The sequence below is a fragment of the Equus asinus genome, chromosome 11, assembly GCF_041296235.1.
Source record: "Equus asinus isolate D_3611 breed Donkey chromosome 11, EquAss-T2T_v2, whole genome shotgun sequence".
NCBI classification, from domain to species: domain Eukaryota; kingdom Metazoa; phylum Chordata; class Mammalia; order Perissodactyla; family Equidae; genus Equus; species Equus asinus.
The window spans coordinates 54,415,357-54,435,987 of NC_091800.1; the positions used below are offsets into that span (position 1 = coordinate 54,415,357).

A 20,631-nucleotide genomic window follows, 5' to 3' on the forward strand; every position below is an offset into this window, starting at 1 on the left:
TCCAAAAAGCTGGAATGCAGTTTCTAATTGAATATCCAAGAATTGATTTCAGATGGGCAGGTGGCTCGGTCTCAAATCTTGACTCTTTTACAGATTTGTTAATTGACCTTGGAACATTCATTTAGCCCCTCTGAGCCCCAGGTGCTGTCCTGCAGGATTTTGTGAGATCTGAATGAGATAATCCATGAGGAAATATAGTTAGTACTTTGTGACACAAAGTTAGCACTCATTCAGTGTTACCTGAATATGAATATCAGTAAGTTGTTTCTTTTCAGACCAGATTTCTCAAACCTTCCAAAAAACTAGTTTTTTATTTCTCTCTCATGATGTAATCCATGCTCTCATACTTGAGTTGTATAGATCAAATAGTTTGATGTCAGATTTTTCAATATCCCATATCCTTCTAGCCTACAAATGACTGTTTCTAAGATTATGTACTGATTTTTAAAAATTTTATTCTAATATTTATTTCCTAAAATTATATTGTAACTAAATTATGTATGTGTGCATGTGTGTGTGTATATATATATATATATATATTTTTTTTTTTTTCTATAGAGACCAAGACCTGGAAAAGTTAATTGAAGTAAATTCCAATGTGTCTAAAAATAAGAATGGAAGGTAAGACATTATAATTTACTTTTTTCTTATGAATTCCATATGAGCCTGCATAAATTATATAACCTTGGAAGAGTTTTCTGAAGAGTTGAACTGTATTATGGTATTTAAATATAAATACTATCTAAATACCAAAAACAATGTACAGGCTGTGTAATAGCTGATACAGAAAAAATTAACTGAGTTGGAATTCTGTTCACATTTCTGACTAAGGGCCTGCTGTTCCACTGCTTAGTGTGAAAGGCGTCATGGAAATTCAGAGCTCTGCACTGGGGCTGTGAAGATTTATTTTTACTTACTGTTGCTTGGTCGGTTTTCAGCGGTGCAGAAAGCACTCAGGGAATCTCGTCCTTGGATGCATAGTGCTAAAAGAATGTGCAAATTCATCACAGCCACAAAAAAAGGAACTAACTTTGAAATTTCTTTACACCACGGAGTATAATGGCTTTAAAACTGTGGTACCTTGGTTGGTTTTACAAGGAAGATTAGGATACAAGCCACACTTCACTGTCACAGACTGCTTAAGAAAGAATTAAAAAACTCTTCCATGTTTAGCAATTCTTCCCCCCACATTTGGGGGGGGACCCTAAAAACAATAGGCTCCTGTTTTTTACCTTCCTAAAATGCTGCTGCTTTTTCTGTTTAAAAATTTTTTTTTGATTGTAAAAAAATGATGTTGTTGATATTGTGTGCAGAGAGTAGAAAAGCATGAAAAGAGTTGGCTCAATTTTTTTTTCATAATATCTATAAAAGTCTCTTGCATTTAACAGGTGGATAGTTTACTTTTATTCCCTTAATTTCCCAAATCATCTTCTGCCTTCTTGTTTTGTGATCCCAAGCAAGGCTTTGATAGAAAGAGGAAGGATAAATTTTCAATAGGATCTATTTATCCTGGAAATACATCCACTGTTTTGGGAATAGGACTGGGCTTACAATTAACCAATCTCATTCAAATATTATCTGGAAGTGATCAAGGTAAAAAAAACTACAAATAAATTATTAAATCTAATTAAGGAACTTCCCATTTAATATTACTTGAGAGGAGCTCCAGTTTCAGTTGGACTTGCTCATGAAATGGGATTTTATTGGAAAGATTAATGAGGAGATGGAATTTCATCAAAATTCAAAGGCAAGAATGATCGGGTGGCCACGCTTCATAGAGGCCTGAACTGGAAGATTGTTCATTCTTGACCAGAGGACATTCCATCAGGAATCCCTGAACGATAACCATAGTTCCTTGTCGTTAATCTAACTCAGCTACTTCCTGAGTGTTGGCTTCTGCCTGTCTTTCTCCTGCTCCTCCCTCTACCTATTGGCTTCCTTATTCTCGACTCTTTATCTCTTTGATAGCCAAGAACTTTTGCTACCTCCTAGTTTCTGCTTCCTCATAACTTCAGCTTACTCTGTCTTTCCATGGTCTGTCTGGCCTCCTCTAGCAGGCATCGTGGGTGTTGCCATCTGCATAGAAGGCGTGTAGATGGAAAACACCATGGCTGAGTATAAATTGCACACACTCTCCTTTCCGTTCCTGCAATTTCATCTGTGCCTCCTGCCTGACATAATCCAACTATCACATACACATTCACAAATGCACCCACCCTCTCCCCAGTGGGATGGTGATCGTCACATTCAGTTACTACATTCAGAGGCTTTAACTACCACCATGACAGAACCACTTGTTGATCTCTGAGTTCTGTTTCCAGGTGGGATTCATTCTCCTTCAGTCCTATCATAATCCCTACAGTATGATTTCTCATGTTTCTGCTATTTACGAATTAAATGGAAAATGTAACCACTATCCAAACACCGACAGAACAATTGTAATAAAAATTTTGACTTGAAAAAGAGTAAGAAAAGAAGAAATCTCTAGCCTCAATTTTTGTACTTATGTATTCTGGCTACAGAAAGGAAAGTTTGCTTGACTCTCAAAATGGGTAAATAATTAACAGAAAGAAAATTGAGGATCAGAGAGTGAGACTCGATTAGGTTAGTAAATTAGAGAGGCAGAATGAAGCCAAGTGTTCTGGCATTAAGTCCTCGCCTTATTTTTCTACAGTAGAGTATTTCTTTTTATAGTTTTAAAGTTTGTAATTTCTGCAAGAGCTCAAGACCTTGACAGTTTTATAGATGTAAACTCTAACACATATGGTACAAAATGGCAAGTTCTTAATAAGCTTTTATTCTTTATGCAAAAGAAATTTGTAAAGTTTGTAGCAATATGGATGTTTATCAGTTGAAATTGTTTTATGCTGTTTAATCTCAAGTTGCTAAGGTTAATAAAACAATGGAAATCTAAATAAGAATCCTGGGCCAATCTGCTAAATTGAGACTTGATTCACTTTATGAATGTATTCACTTTGTATAGTAATTGGATGCCCAAGTAAATATATGTTTTCTAATTAGTATATTCACAGAGTTGTGCAACCATCACCCCCAATCAATTTTAAAACATTGTCATCAACTCGAAAAGAAACCCCATAGCCATTAGCAGTCCACATCATTTTCCCCCAACCCCTCAGCTCTGGGCAACTACTAATCTACTTTCTGTCTATGAATTACCTATCCTGGACATTTAATATAAATGGAATCATAGAATATGTGATCCTTTGTGACTGACTTCTTTCACTTAGTATAATGTTTTCAAGATTCATCCATATTATAGTGTGTATCAGTACTTCATTTCTTTTTATTGTCAAATAATGTTCCATTGTATGGATATACAGCATTTTGTTTATGTATTCATCAACTGATAGACATTTGGGTTGTTTCCACTATTGGATTGTAATTCACTATTGTGAATAATACTGCCATGAACATTCATATATAAGTTTCTGTGTGGAGTATGTTTTCATTTCTCTTGGGTATATACCTAGGAGTGGAATTGCTGGATTGTATAGTAACTCTGTTTAACCATTTGAGGAACTCCAGACTGTGTTTCAAATCAGCTGTGCCATTTGATATTCTCGCTAGCAGCGCTTGAGGGTTCCAGATAGGTGAATTTTCAAGGTGAATTTCCAGTGCAGGAAACATTTTCTCAAGTGTAATTCCATTTGGAATTTTTTAAGACCAAATACAATGTTTGGGTATTTTATAGAGTTATTATTTAATTAAGGAACAAAATTATGACCATTGATTGGAAGTTACAACTAAGCAATTTGTTTCAATGAAGGATAACTTCTCAACAGTAATGCTGTCAAGCAACAAACATTGTGAGTCATGAGTTCTCCTTTATGAATATTATTGAAAGCATCTGAGGGGAATACTTTGGCAGAGAGTCTTCTATTGCACTGGTTCCCAAACGTTAGTGTATATCAGAATCACCTGCTGATCTAGGGACCACACTTTGAGAAACAGTGCTCATTTGGGTAAGACGTTGAACTGCCCAACCTCTAAGGCAGTGGTTCTCGACCTTGACTTGCCTGTGAGAATCACTAGAGAGATTTTAAAAAGTCCCAGTGCCCAAGTTGTACCTCAAATCAATTAAATCAGAATATCTGGATGTGGTATCCATTAGCATTTCAAAAAGCACTACAGGTTATTTCATTGGTTGCCAAAGTATTGTCTAACTATTTCTATGGTTCTAAATTATAATAAAAAAAAATAGTGTTACTGCTAACTGGCATCAAGATAGAATTTACTTTATGCAATCTATTGCCATCTCATGAAAAACAAAGAAAGACCTAGCAACTGTCACAGACCCTAGGTGACTAAAGAGACAGGATGATTATGTGGAAGTGATATTTTGATTTAGATTCTGGAACTGAGAAAGGGCATCAGTGGAAAAACTAATGAAATATAAATAATGTCTGTAATTTAGTTAATACTATTATACCAATGTTAATTCTTTAGTTTTGCCAAAAGTACCATGGTTTTGTAAGATATTGGCATTAAGAGAGGCTGGGTGAGGGGAACAGAGATTCTCTGCACTATCTTTGCAATTTTTCTATACATTTAAAATTATTCCAAAATAAAAGGTCTATTTTTTAAAAGAACCTATCGTTCTCCAAACCTACTGAAGGAGCAAAATCTATCAAAAAGTTTGTTGTTTCACATTCCGAATTTATTTAATAACATTTGGTTTTTATTCATAATTATAAAAATTAAATCTTTCAGGAAGGCATCGTCATTAATCTCATTATAAACACCGCTAGGAAATGCTACTTGTATTAGTCCATTTGGGCTGCCATAACAAACTACTACAGACTGGGTGGGTTAAACAACAGAAATTTATTTTCTCCCAGTTCTGGAGGCTGAAGTCCAAGGTCAAGGTACTGTCAGGGTTGGTTTCTCGTGAGCCTCTCTTCTTGGCTTACAGATGGCCGCCTTCTCATTGTGTCCTCATGAGGTCTTTCCTCTGTGTGTGTGCACACATATAGAGAAATCTCTGGTGTCTCTTCCTCTTTTTATAAGGACACCAGTCCTCTGGGATTAACACTCTACCCTTAGGACCTCACTTAACTTTTATCACCTCCTTATAGGCCCTGTCTCCAAATCACACTGGGGTTAGAGCTTCAAGATATGAATTCTGGGAGGACAAAATTCAGTCCATAACAGTACTGTTTGCAAATTATTTCCCTCTCCCATTTGCTTATTTTGCAAACTGGTGATATTTGATTTTACATTGCTGAGGACAATGCAAACACATTTCAAACTCATTGACAACCTTTGTCCTTTGAAGCTATTTGTTAAATTGGATTTTGTATTGTATATTATATGATTTGAATATCTCCAAACTATTCCTAATTAGGTTTCATTATTCCTGGAATGAAATATTTTCATAATCACTTTAGGAAGTCTTCTAATAATATTAATTCCACATTTTCATTACTTAGTGTTATTTTAACTCAGCTGTATGTTTTGTGAAACATCTGTCTTAAAACTAGAAGATGATTTTCTGAGGTCAGAGATGATAGTATGTGAATAAATGTTTTCCTCTTCTTTAAGAGCTTTCTGGAAATGGAAGGAACAGCCTGTTTGAGAATGACATCATGATTGAGATTTAAACTCTGCTCTTGGTTTTTGTGTCTTTCCTGTGTCAGAGTTTACTAATATGGTGGAGGAAAAGGAGTTAAACTTTCACTATAACTGCATTAAAATGTTCCTCTGTTTCAAAAGAAAAAGCAAACATGCCTACGCTTTGTTAAGCATAGTGACATTTTTAGATTAGCAGAAATCTAGGTCAAAGTTCTGTAATCTTCAAAGCGTTGCTTTCCATTAAAAATAAAGTGGAAACTGGAATTTCTCAAAGTAACCCCTGGATAATTTTCAGTAAATTGTTAAACTCTCAGATATATTGTACACATGGTGCCCTAGTGGTTAACACTCAGCACTCTCACTGAGGCAGTCTGGGTTGGTTTCCTGGTCAGGGAACCACACCACCCGTCTATCGGCTGTCAGACTGTGGCAGCTGCATGTTGCTGTGATGCTGAAAGCTGTGCCACCAATATGTCAAATACCAGCAGGGTCACCCATGGTGAAGAGCTTTCAGCGGAGCTTCCAAACTAAGACAGACAAGGAAGAAGGACCTGGCCACCCACTTCCAAAAAAACTGGCCATGAAAACCCCATGAATAGCAGTGGAGCATTGTCTGATACAGCACCAGAAGGTGAGAGGACGGCACAAAAAGACGGGGCAGGATTCCGCTCTGCCGTACACAGGGTTGCTAGGAGTTGGAATTGACTTGTCCAGGGACTAACAACAAATATTGTACATGAGAAGCTTTCTAAAATGGCACTGCTGTTGTGAAAATGTTACTGGAACCAATTTCAGATGGCTCCTGCCCTTGATAAAAATGTATTCTATCCTATCCTTAGGTAACGTGACACATACCTGTAGACTATTTTTAAAGGTAACACAGTGGTCTCTGGGAGAAGTAAAACAGTATATGTATTCTATTTGTGTATCTGTGCAGAAAGCAGGCAAACATAAAGAGATTCACTGTATGTAAAAAGATGTTAACTGAACAGAATTTTAATGAAACAAAAAATGTTTAAGTAGCCTAATTTCTTTTTTAAAGACTGGCACCTGAGATAACAACTCTTGCCATTTTTCTTTTTTTTCCTCCCCAAATCCCCCCAGTACATAGTTGTATATATATTTTCTTAGTTGTGGGTCCTTCTAGTTGTGGCATGTGGGACACCGCCTCAACGTGGCCTGATGAGTGGTGCCATGTCCGCGCCCAGAATCCAAACCAGCGAAACCCTGAGCCGATGAAGCAGAGCACGCGAACTTAACCACTCAGCCATGGGGCCGGCCCCAGTGGCCTAATTTTTAAGTGCCAAATATTTGCATTTGCTTTCTCAGGCTAGATGGCCAAGTCAATGGATCTACTGATGCTTTAAACCCCCAGTCCACTGGAACCCCTGCCTATTCTTATGAAGCCAGGAAGACGCTCAGGTACTGTGATCAGTTATGAAACAAATGACAGGGACTATTCTCCTTCTGTTTTTAAAAAACATCCCTTATACAACCTGACTCTTCCTTTGAAATGAAGAAATTTCTAATTTTATCAGTGGCTAAACAGGCTTACACAAAGGTGTTGAGTTAGCATCTTGGTCCTTGGTAAGTTGTGACATCTGGATAGGAAAGTGTAAGACGTGATTTTTCCCTACAAAGTCTACAATTGTCTTTTTTTAAAAAGGCATGATTGTGACATTGGTGTTGACATTCTTTAGGTAGATTTAAAAGTTTCATTAAATAAGATGTTATCATGTTAGTTGATTAAGGTTTTTGTTAGAGGTTTGTGGGGGAAGTTCTAGTTTGGAAATACGAATGGGACATGAGGGAAACAGACACTAAAACATATTACACAAATATTCAAAATAAACTTCATACTCTACAGCAGATTTACTGAGAGACCAGTTTTTATAACAGTATTCTAAAAGTAGGCCAACACCATGAAAGTTAAGAATGCTATAGAAGACATAAAGAAATTTTGCAAAGGTGGATTAATACCACTTTAACATTTATATTTCAAAGGTTAGAGTTTAGAAAGAATAGATGAGGATTATTTTTTGCATTAGATTGCATAATAGCCTTTTTATTTTGATTATCCTTATAAATTAACTTTAAAAATAAAGTAAAATTTTTGTATTGCAGCTCCACTGCTGAAACCAGGCATGCAGGACCAAAGGACACGGTTGTGTACACAAGGACATATGTGGAGAATAGGTACTGGAAATTTATTTTCACTATTTTGCTATATTTATTTTATAATTTTGAAATGATCTATGTTTAAGGAGAAACGCTATTATTTTAGAGTATGTTGGCTTTTTTCAAATCGAAGTCCATTTAAGTGTACGTTGAGTTCTAGGTATATAATTCTTTATAATGTTTCCAATATTAAGCAGTTGTCAAATAATCATAAAAAGTCATCAGATGGACTAAATAATATTTTAATATAGCATGTGTATACATAATAGATAGCCATTTGAAAGTTCTCACATAAACATATATGAATATATGTTTATAACAAGCTTTGTAAAAGTCACAAATATTATGTTAATTTTGGGTCACACTTTAATTAAATGGTTCTATCTATTATTGTTTTCCTCTAATCTGAAATAAAAGGTCTAACTTTTAGTAATATACTCTGGCCCAAATTTCAAGGAATTGATGTCCTACAAAATCTGCTCATCAATGTGGTAGATGTTGAGGAAAATGTCAACCAAGGTCAGAGATCCATGGTCCATTCACTTTTAAAAGAATATAAAAACAAGAGTTAGCCTAGTGTGGGGTAATGTAATGGTGGGCATGCAAATGCAGATATTCATGACACACATGTTAATCAGAGCCCACTTCAAAGAGACCAAATAACAGAGTATCTGGAAAGTGCTTCTGCGGGGAGGAGGCTCCTGGAAATACAGTTTGTGCCAGGAGTGCCATGCAAGAAAAGGTTTCTCAAACCCACACATAATTTACCTTGTGAAACGCAACCTCAGATTTGATTTTTCTGCTTAACCCAATTCTTCCTAAAATCTACACTGGCAGTGCCATTCAGTATAGAGGCCCTAGAATCAGTCTTGAGATTGAATCTTTGTTTGTCATTTATGTCCATGTGGCCTTGGCAAAGCTACTTAACCTCTTCATGTCTCAGTTTCCTCATCAATAAAGTGGAGTGATGAAATACGTACCATGCATAAATACGTACACATTCTTATTTAGCATTGTGAGTTATGTGTTCTATGAAGTAGATTCTATTTCTGACAGCAGTCTGCCCGTGGGCAGTTAGGAGGGAGGGAGAGATGGCTCATTAACAAATCTCAAATGAGGGCTGTGGAGTTATCACTCCCTGTATGAAATAATAGGAACATATTGCTTGCAGACCTGATACACTCACAGGTAGCGTAAGTACGTGGGAAGCAATTATGAGCAGCCAGCTGGTTACCGCGTTGCAGATTTCATTTGTCTCCAGGAAAGAGAGACATTTACAAACTGGAACAATCTAAGAAATAGAACAAAGACGACTTTTAAAAATTACAGTTTTTTTGCTTTCATTCTAAACTATTCTTTCTTGGATGTTTTCAAGTAAAGATAAAAATTTCTATAGCTTTCTCTGAAAGTTCAAGAGTATTTCTCTATGTGAACAGAATATGTCTATATGTGCTTGCACCAGCTCCAGCTCATGCTTGGTACATGTATTTCCTTTATCTATGTTGGACTCCATATAGCTTTCTTTTGGTAAATAGATGAGGGAGGTAGAAGTATAAGTTTCATTAAAAACGATAACTTCTTTTCCTGCTCGCCCTTGTTCCTGCACTCCATGCCCAGTTCTCTGTTTACTTTGGTAGATACATCAATTTGTGTTAACTTGGGGGTGGTTTGCATATCAGTACTCCTCTGGATTAAAAAAAAAAAGTGTCAGGACATTTCCCTGGCTTGTAACATCACAAAGAAGCAGAATAAGGCTCCATGAGGAGAAGTGTGTGCTTCCTCACCTGCCTGGAGGTATATATATCAATACTAGGGAAATAGCCCGGTTCTCACATGTCCGTATGTGTTTGTTTCTAGTAAACCACCAAAGGGTGGATATCAGGAGAATTTCTCTGGAAAATACATACAAACTGTTTATTCAACTTCAGATAGGTGAGTATTTTTCCGTATATAGAAGTATATATACACATGCTTATATACATTACTGTCCTCCCTCTGTATCCACAGGGGGATTGGTTCCAGGACCCCACAGATACCAAAATCCACAGATGCTCAAGTCCCATATATAAAATGGCGTAGTATTTGCATATAACCTACGCACATTCTCCTATATACTTTAAATCATTTCTAGTTTGCTTAGAATACCTATTACAATGTAAATGCTGTGTAGATAGTTGTTGCGGTGTATTGTTCAGGGAATAATAACAAGAAAAAGAAGTCTGTACGTGTTCAGTACAGTCACAAGCATTGTACGCCTTTTCATGTGAGGTTGGTTGAATGGGTAGATCTCGAACCTGCGAATCCAGAAAGCTGACTCTGTATATGTATATTCTTGTTGTCCGTTGTGCTTGGAGATGGCCCTCCTGATGGTGATTGTTATACATGTGTATGAATGGAACAAAGCACAACACCCTCTGCTGCCAGGAATTTGTTCTCTGGCTTCCTGACTGTTGCCGCTCTTTGGTTTTGATGCACTTTATGCCGGTAGAGCTTTCTGTGCCTTACAGCTGCCTCCCAGGCCAGCCCCTCTGCTGTGGATGACTCCCAGGAGTCTCCGGTACCGCCACATTATTACTGGCAAGGCTTCTTGCATCACTAGGCTGTGCCCTCGGCCCTCCCTCCTTGCAGTTTTCCAAGACCAGCTCACCTTACAAACAGCTGCATGGCTGTGCTGCTATGACCCACTCCGGGCCCACGGTTCAGTTCCCACGAGGGGGATTGCAATGAGTTCAATTTAGCGCTGGTAAACTGACCCCAGGCTTTTGCTGTTGATGATCATCTTTTACCATTTAATGTTCAGTGGAGCAGATAGGTGACGCTCAGGAGAATGTGGCCTGCAGATTTCCAGTGGAGGAAATGAAAATAAATAATTAGCATTTCAACCCAACCACTGGAAACCAGCTATAATGCGAATGTCCAACCTTCTACTGATGATGTTTCTCTGTAGCAGGGCTGGAAATATGACTTATTGAGAGTAAGGACAAATCTTATTTTTATCCACAGCCTCAGCCTGTAACACAGTACTCAGTAACAAGTACTCAATAAATGTTTTCTAAAAAAATGAACCTATGTCACATTTGCTAACCTTGATGGACCAGGCATCAAAATTATATCCTCTTTCTGTCACTTTTATAAGACATTGCCCATTACCAATCCCCTTCTGAGCGTCTCGCCTTTAAGTCACCCCTCTTTGAGGAGTGAAGTCACCTACACAAGCATTAGAACCACAAACACTGTCTAGATAACAACAACAAAAAACCCAGAGCTAGATTTTTCATAATGCTTTGAAAAGATCTTTGACTAGTGACATGGTCTTAATAAGGGCAATGCCAACATCAGAGCTTTCTCTGGGCTCATATTTTTATTGTCAACTTAAGGAAAGAAAGCGTTGTTCATAAAGGTACTGCTCTCAATATGAAAAATTTCAGTTCTGTTCCTCAAGTGGTCTTTGAAATTTTTCTTAGTCATCAGAGCAAAAGTCCATTCTCTATAAGACCAGTCAATCAAGTAACTTTTTCTGTTGATTATTGCTTGAAATTAGCTATGTCCCCACAGTTCTTATCTAAGCATGTTAATCCCATTTAAAGTGGCTTCCCACTTTACAGGATAAAGACTAAATTCCTTCGCACATTATTTATGAGCCTTCAGAACCTGCTCCTGCTGATTACTGACTGATGGTCAGTCACTACAGACACCCTCATTGTGCAGCACCTTGGTAGGTCCTGTTCACTCCCCTTGTGACCCCTCCATAATGCCCCTCCCAACCTCACTGAGCTCACCTTGAGAGCTCCTTTGTCTTCAAGCTTTAACTCACATGGCACTTTTCCTTGCTTCGCTCCAGGGACTAGTTACTTCCTTGACTGTGCTCTCCTAACTCTGTCCACATATCCATAATGTGCTGCCATCATCGAATCCAATAAGAACACTAGTGGAAAGAAAGCTTCTTATTGGAGGAGGCTGTCTCACTCTTCTTCATATTCCCAGCTCCTATCTCAGTGCCTCTGGAATGGTATAATGATAGAGTGCTTGTTTTCTACTCTGAAGTACTTATGGTCTTACATGGGAAATTTGAGTGTGTGTGTGTGCACATATATATATATATATATATATATATGTATGTATATATATATATGAATTATCCATAGGCAAATATTTCCTAGGAATATATAAGCAAGTAACTAAAGAGGAAAATACTTATTTATATACATAAGGGTTAGGAAGATGTTACTAGAATGACCGAAAGTATGGAACGAGACAGGGTTTATCTACTCTAATCCTTTTCCTCTCCCACCTCCTCCTCCCTTCCGTTTTTCCTCCTCTCTGTTTCTAGTCCTGGGCTTGATGTTAGGATCATGGTTCCTGGGCATGACTAGTTCATTTCAACACAGTGAGCCCGACAGACCTCATGGGCAGGCCCAGAGTTAGCACAGGAACTCTGGGACCTTCATTCAAATCCTGTCTCTGCCACTCATTGGCTTCATGACAGGAGCAAATTACTTACCCTTCTGTGCCTCAGTTTCCTCTTCTGTAAAATGATGATATAAATAATAATACCCACTTCTCAGAGATTTGAAGAACAAATGAGTTTATATAAGTGCATGGAAAAATGCACTGCACACATTAAACATATTAGCATTATATAAATATTAGCTATTTTTATTTCACCACCCCATTATGTATCCTACTCTGGAAATTTCAGACCTGCACGCTAACACCCTGAAACTAGTCAATTCTGCAAGGTGCTATTTAAGACACCTTGCAAAAGACTTTCCAAAAGGAAGAGTCACACGTTTATTAGCCTTTTTTAACGTTTTGTTGTGATCCAAGGTATTTTGGACTCTGCTGATCACATCTACAGTTCATTTATTATTGAATATTATTTTTCAAAAATAAATAACAAAACTCTTTTTTCCCCATCAAATTGGTGGTAGGGTTATGTCTCGTTGGAGAATATAAATTTTATCGTGAAAAGTAGTACAGTATTCTGAGTCTTACAACGACACCAAGAAAAGCGTCATAGGGGAGCATTTTGGCGACTCTAGACCCTAGAGTCTAGGGTACTACAGACCCATCATTTGTAAATTTACCAACACACTTTAAATGGATTTCTATTTTTGCCTTGTTGAATGTTTTGAAAGTTAAAATTTTACATTAATCTGTAGCATAATTTTTCCATGATAGATGTAAATTAATAATTCAAAACCCTCTTCTAGCTTCAAGGGGTACTTATGACCTAGTTCAATTAGGATACTGTGAACATCTTTGCCCTGCCCAGATGCACTCTTGATTGCTAATGAATTAATAATTTGAGCCTTTCTTCATGTTAATTCTTTGATATCATTTTGAGGTAACCAGAAGAATCAATTCTATCACTAGAATAAGTAAACTCTGAACTTTCCTTGATTTTTATGCAATTTCCTAAAGTATGAACAAAATGAACATATCATTTCCACATGAATTTATGGGGAATACATCTGTCTTTTGCATGAAGACAAATTTATTTTTAATTGCTTACGTCTCTATAGGTCTGTCATTGAAAGAGATATGTGCACTTACTGCCGAAAACCCTTGGGCGTGGAAACTAAAATGATTTTAGATGAATTACAAATTTGCTGCCATTCCACTTGCTTCAAGGTAAGGATATGTTTATTGCATTTAAGTAAATATAAAATTGCAAAACGACTGGACTGGAATAAAAATAATTATTTAATGAAATACCTGGGATGAATTTAGCTTTCAGAAACACTATCATCTACATTAATAATACACGACTCGAATGTTTCTCAGAGTCTGCAGCCGAAACCTCAAAGTTTATAATTACTATCTTGGCTTTAGGTTTAGAATTGACGACGGACACATTTATTACTCTTACTTTAGAGATTTAAATTTGTAAGAAGATAAACACTTGTTCTCTTTATAAAAGTTTTGCAACATTTTAGTAAATTATGCATTACATAAAATATATAATGAAATCCAAAAAGGAAAAGAAATTGTTGAGAAGAAAGCTAACAGCTCCTTACGTCATGAAATTAGAACTGATGGGCTTAACAGCAGTTGAAACTCAATCTGCTTTTGAGAGTATGGTGAATTATAATGAATTGGGGCTTGGTATAATAATAATAAAGCTTACATACTAGCATGCTTCACAGTTTGCATTTTCCTATGCCATTCTTTTACTTCTCACAGTGACATTGGGTAGGTCAGCATGATAGTTTTTGGTGTAACTGGATGAGCACTGAAGTGGGAATCAGGAGACCTGAGTTTGAGTTCTAACTATGCCACTAACGGACTGTGTGACTTTGGATAATCACCTACATTAGCTTGGCTTCAGTTTCCTCATCTGTAAAATGAGGTAGCTGACTAGACCACTGGTTCTAAATTCTGGCTGCACATTGTGGTCATCTAGGGAGATTAGGAGAAAAATAGAATGCTTGGGACCAGCCCCAATGCATTAAGTATCTCAGAGATGATTCCTGGGCATTGGTGTTTTTAAAAGCTGCTTAGATACATCTAATGGGAGCCAGTTGGAGAACCATTAGCCTAAATCTATGGGTTCTTTCTGGTCCTGACATTCTATGGTCCGTGCAAATTATCTAATTCAGTCAAATAGAGATAATACTTTGACAACTGATTGCTTCTCCTCCAATTAGCTTCAGGCAGTGACACATAGCAATCAGAAATATGATACCTCATTTTGAGCAAAAAAAGAAAATCCAATTTTAGTATATAACATATAGGGGCCAGCCCAGTGGCGCAGCGATTAAGTTCACATGTTCTGCTTTGGCGGCCCAGGGTTTGCCAGTTCGGATCCTGGTGCGGATCTATGCACCGCTTATCAAGCCATGCTGTGGCAGGCATCCCACATGTAAAGTAGAGGAAGATGGGCATGAATGCTAGTTCAGGGCCAATCTTCCTCAGCAAAAAGTGGAGGATTGGTGGCAGATGTTAGCTCAGGGCTAATCGTCCTTAAAAAACAAACAAACAAACAAAAAAACCCAAACAGTATATAACATATAGAGTTCTATATAAAATATAATCTGAAGATTGCATAATTATTTAATTATGAGAAAATGAACATTTCTTTTAGTTAATAAAATTTACTCAGTGAAACAAAGGTTAGTCTGTAGCTCTTTATTTTAAATTATTATGCATAAATCTTTTTAAAATGAAGACTTTCCTGATTATTGCCTTTGTAAATAGGAATAATTTCCATTTATTATATTTGGATGACTTATTTCTATTTTCTTTAATTATAAGTTAATTATAAAGTACTACTAACTGAGAATAAAAATGTCCCCATACTCCTGGGAAAAGATGGATTATTCTATAGCATGATAATACAGAACCACCTGGACTGGTTTAAACGTGTCAAATTGATCAATGACAATTTGCTTCAGTAAACTCGCTTCTGAAAGCCAACCAATCAGTGAAGCCTCATGCTTGAAAGTCAGCTGATGGGCAGTGGATCGGCTCCAGTGCACACAGTTCTGAAGCAGAGCTCAACCCTTCCCTGCCTCCGTAACCAACACAACTCAGAACAAACTTTCCCCTAAACCCTGTGTAAGAGCAGAAGTTTGTTTTGCTTAAGGAGTCTATAGCTGGACAGCATGGCTCTTCTTTAGTAAGCAAACAATAAATACAGTTTGTGTTTTTGTTTGAGATGTTGAGTGGTGATCTTGTCCTTGGCATAACCAATTTTTGATAATTTACATCTACGCTATTGTGAGTTAAGTAGAAACTTCAGTGGTAGATATGCCTGAAATGCACACCTCCATAGAGAGATGCTGTGAGAATTTATTTGGAAAGTTTGGCATATGACAAGGACCCTCTCACTTTCCCTTGTGGCTTTTCTTGAGGCTTCATCTGAGTGTTACCATGGAGGATGGTCCCGAATGAATTGAAAGGGCTTTTCTATGCTGTTACACTAAGAATCTAGACTTCATATATAATGCAGAATTACATATTGATTTTTTCTTTAGTGTGAAATATGCAAACGGCCTTTGGAAAACCTACAAGCAGGTGACAGCATTTGGATTTATAGACAGACGATACACTGTGAACCTTGCTACTCTAAAGTTGTGGGTGAGTATTAAGCTCTGTAAGGAACTATCATTAACATTAATGAGCATTTAAGATTGTTGAAAATAAAGAATTTGAAAAGTAAAAAATATTTTATTAATTATATTTAGTTTAGAATTCAGGTGCAGATAATTATACTATGGTAGTATTATGGTGTAAAATCAATCAATGTTTATATTTTCTTCTGATATCAGACCAGACATAGATATAACTAAACAAAGAGGTCATTTATTTTAGAAAATTTTCCATTTTTTTCAAACAAAAGTAGATCTTCTCTGCTCAAATAATGGTTGGAATGGAAGTCCATTTCTGTGAATGACCTTACATTTGTGCTAGAATATACTTTTTTACCTAATTTGGTTATTATGCTAAATACCCGTTAATGTTATTTTTAAATGGAAAATTTAGGGTTAATTCTAAAAATTCCATATGAAATGTCGCATCTAAGTACTTTTTATCAGTTTAAGGCAAACATTACTATAATTTGGGCTCTTCATTAGCATAAATAATGTTAGAAGAAAGCATTAAAAACTGCATTTTTAACTCATATTTTCTACAAACTTAGCATGAAAGCTTTAAAAGTTGATTTAAAAGATGTGCAGAATGCACAGTAAGTTAGCAATATAAAGTCCTATGAAACTTGATTAGTTTCTAAAGCTAGTATCAATATTTTATTTTTAAATTCAATAGTCAGTAGATAGAATAACCAGGATGATATTGGGGAGGTGGCCAGCAGCACCGTGTGAAGGGCAAGTCTTGTTGTGGTGAATGACAGAGGAACATCTGTGACTTTTACATGGAATCCAAAATATGGGATTTAATGACAAATGTGTGATATTAATGAGGTACTGGGAGGCTACATCTGGAAAGTGCTCTGAGAAATATTCAGAAACCCACGTTTCATCAGGCTGCAGAATCAGTTACAAGAACAAACCTCACTATATTCATCCTTTGCCTTCTATCTTCTGCTTTCCCCAGCCAGTTCTCATATTCCGTTTCCTTCCTAACTTAGCAGCCTTATCATGATCCAGTATTATATCGAGGGCCTTGATGTACATAGTGGCAGCTCTAAAACTTTCAGTCTCCCAGATCTGAGATATGGCTTGGGAAACGTGGTTACCAAAAGACTCAGAATCTTTGTGTCTTCCTCCCTGTCTACATGCACTCCATAGACATCACATTTTTTATAGTACATATAAATTGTCAAGACATCACTCTGAGGCATCTCATAAATATGAGTACCAGGCATCGGTACTTCATATTATGGTATGACCAAAAGCGATGGTGATGAATGTAGTAGAAGGACAAAATGAAATGCTTAATCCGCCACTACACCTTGAAGAATGATTATTTTTTAAATTTTAGTTATAGGCTTATTTTTGTACTGAATTCATATATCTAACTGTTATTTTCTTTAAAATTTTCAGCAAAGTGGATTCAATAATTCTGACACACGGACATCAAGATGAAAGCGCTCATTAAGGAATTTAAATTTTTATTGTAAGAATATGTAATCTAGAAAAGTTTTTACCCCAAAGATTGACTCTTGTGTAGAATTAACAATTCTGCTATTGCATAAATAATCGAATTGCCTTCAATAAGGTCATCCACATAAAGGGAACCATCTGGTATCTGGCTAGATTTAGCTATCAAAAATTCAAGTGGTTCCAGTTACCAATGTCAAAAGAATGATGCTTCTGATGGCAGTGAACATTGTCAACCTTAACCAGGTCCATCTCTGCTTCATATTTAGCCTGTGCCTTATGGTTTCCATTATAGACAAGTTTCTCATTTTCTCACCTTTGTTTCCCTAAGAATTTGGATTTACAGATGTTCTTGACATCCTGACAAACTGTCGAGGAAGCAAGATATGTTTCCTTTATGTGCAAAAGAAATACTGATAGAAATTTTCTTAGGAAGTTTGGCAAAAAGATGTTAACATATCAAGTTGTATGGACCTCAAAAAATCACTTAAACTTTTCAGGTCTCTGTGCCATTATCTGTAACATGAGGGGTATTGGCCAAAATGTTTCCAAAGGTTCCTTTCGGCTCTCAAAATCATCTGATTCTAAAAGAAGTTTTTGTTTTTTCTTTAGAAACATATCCGAATATGTGTTTGTTAAGCATATTGAACTAAATAGGACATCTAAACAATTTAACCCTAGTGCCATCCTTCGGTTTATCACATATAATTTTTATAGAATGTGTTTTAAAAACAGAAAGACATGGATTTATGGGTAACAGGTAAAATCATATGACGTGTAGTTTACATATTGTAATTTGCTAAGTTTTCTTTGCATGCATTTCAAAATCTAGACATATAAATAATCTATAAGAAATAACAGTTATGGACTACAAAGACATGTCCTTTAGCGTGTAACATCTGTTCATATTCCATAGCACTTTATATTTCCAGATGGCTTATAAAAATAAAGTGAACTGTCAGTTACACAGAATCTTTTGTGGAATGTCTATAAATATCATTCACTGACATTGATTTGGTCAATTATGGTGATCACAATTTATTATATTCTTTGCCATGCTGCTTAACTTAATTATTTAACTGCTCAAGCTATAGCTTTTATTTTTTAAAGATCTTTTTCTTAAGGAATTGAAAATTCAATAATCTTATGTGAGGAACTAGAATTGTTATTAAAATTGAGAAATTAAACATAAACTATTTTCTATGCACATAGCAACTGCTTCTCGAAGGAAGGCATATGAAGCGTTGAGAGAGGGTGGAGTTCTGGGGAGATTTAAGGCAGTTGTAAAAAACTGGCATAAACTAGAGAGATTAAAAGATAATCATGTATTTTCTAAATGTTGATAAATTTAAAGAATTATTCTTCTATATAATGATTTCAAGCATCTGTTCCTCTTAGAGACTGGTCCACCAAGTGTTAAACACAAAATGCTTATCAAAATACAGCAATGTACAATCGTTGTCCTATGGAGAGGGAGCCAGAAAAAACAATTAATAATAATTTGATATTCATTAATTCATGCTTGATGAGAAGCAGTGGTAATTGGGCCATATGTTTTATTGTTCTTTTATTACATGCTATCAGAGTGGATCAAAAGAAATAATTTTCTTAGAGTTGGAATTCATGGCAGAAAAGGACGGATGGAATAGTATCCTTCCCTTTTATATAAAGTGTATTAACATCTCAATGCCTTTGTGGTAATTAAAAGTCATTTGAATATCATTTTAAAAGTATTCTACTTTTAATGCTTTATTTTAAAAAACCTAAAAGGAACATATTTCTCACTTTTCTGTAGCCATTTTGTGGATCCTTTCTTCTAGAATAATGTATTAAATTAGAACGAAAGCTGTTATAAAAATTGAGTAAATATGGAGCATAGAGAGAAGGGCTTCTGATTCACCAAGTGCACTTCATTATGTCTGGGTTTATTCACACCATAGGAATGACAAATTCCTCAAACAATTTGGAAGCTCTCATTTTTTTTGCAACCATCTAATTATGTTATGACTGGCATGCTTTTTCTGGACACAACTGCCTAAATCTTGGAATACCAGGTCCTGAATTCTATTAATAATTAAGACATGTCTCTAAATACTAACAATTTTTCCAATATGACAATATCCTAAAAAAGCAAAATGCAAAAATATAATTTCAGAAATAGAATTGGTTAAAATCATGTTCTTTTTTTAAATAAGGCCAAGAAGTAAAAATGTATTCAAGAAGTAATCTGTACATCCTTAATTGTATGATTGCAGTCACTCCTATAATTTAGATATGAGTGATGAGATGGTCCGGCTCTCACTATCATGCATACCCTGACTTGTTTACTATGATAGAAAATCATGAATGTTTGGAACATTTTCCTACTCAGCTTGATTCAGAGCTCTACCAAAACAAATGACTGTTTGGTCTACATCATGGCAAACTAACAATGATGGTGGTGATTTTTTTGCACTACTGAATTTACTGGTTATTCTGGTACAATGTAAGTAAATTGCTTTTAGAGTTCCACCTGTTCTATAGTACTCAACAGTTTCCAGAGGCACCCATAAATATCTGTATTAACCTGGGCAGGCCATTTCCCTCAGGGGCCTAGTCCCTGCTATTTAAAATGTGAGATTTAGAACATTGGCTCGCTAATGTACCCACCAGCTCAGACGTTGCATGGATCTATGAATCTATTCCTGCTGCTTGCCACATTCTTAGATTCTCTCTTTTATTAGATGCCTACGAGTCATTGAATGTTTTTGTATGTACTTTAGAATTGCATTTTGACTTTATCACAACACAAATGTTGGGTACCATTCTGAATCTTATTTACTAGATCTTTGTTCTGCTATTTGAAAACTATGGCTTCTGAGATATTACTGAATTGTTCAACACTTGAGTTAGGTAATAGTCTCAGTTTTTTCACTAGAAGAAAGGAAACTGAACATGATCGTTGCCTTATAGTACAGTAGTCCCCCCCTTATCCATGGTTTTGTTTTCAGTGGTTTCAGTTACCTGGGGTCAACAGCAATCTGAAATATTAAATGGAAAATTCCAGAAATAAACAATTCATAAGTTTTAAATTGCCTGCCACCATTCTGAGTAGTTGATGAAATCTTGTGTGCTCCTGCTCTGTCCTGCCAGGGATGTGAATCATCCCTTTGTCCAGTGTCTCCAAGCTGTATACGCTACCCTCCCATTAGTGCCTTAGCAGCCGTCTTGATTATCAGATCGACTGCGGCAGTATCGTAGTTCTTGTGTTCAAGTAACCCTTATTTTATTTAACAATGGTCCCAAAGCACAAGAGTAG

The 20,631-nt window shown here is 36.2% G+C and overlaps 1 protein-coding gene across 17 annotated transcripts in view; it reads left to right on the top strand.

Annotated features, from left to right (window-relative positions):
• SCEL (sciellin) overlaps positions 1–20,401 on the top strand; it is a 273,404-nt gene extending 253,003 nt beyond the window's left edge. For 16 of the 17 annotated variants that reach the window (XM_070520021.1, XM_070520022.1, XM_014859936.3 and 13 more), the window contains 7 exons: positions 559–621; positions 6,922–7,014; positions 7,717–7,788; positions 9,628–9,702; positions 13,296–13,404; positions 15,750–15,852; positions 17,277–20,400. In XM_070520021.1, coding sequence (XP_070376122.1) covers positions 559–621; positions 6,922–7,014; positions 7,717–7,788; positions 9,628–9,702; positions 13,296–13,404; positions 15,750–15,852; positions 17,277–17,293 — 532 coding nt within the window. In that variant the 3' untranslated portion in view covers positions 17,294–20,400. Of the gene's footprint in view, positions 1–558; positions 622–6,921; positions 7,015–7,716; positions 7,789–9,627; positions 9,703–13,295; positions 13,405–15,749; positions 15,853–17,276 lie in introns of all 17 variants that reach the window. The other variant, XM_070520024.1, reaches the window with a different exon arrangement.
• The last annotated feature ends 230 nt before the right edge of the window (positions 20,402–20,631 follow it).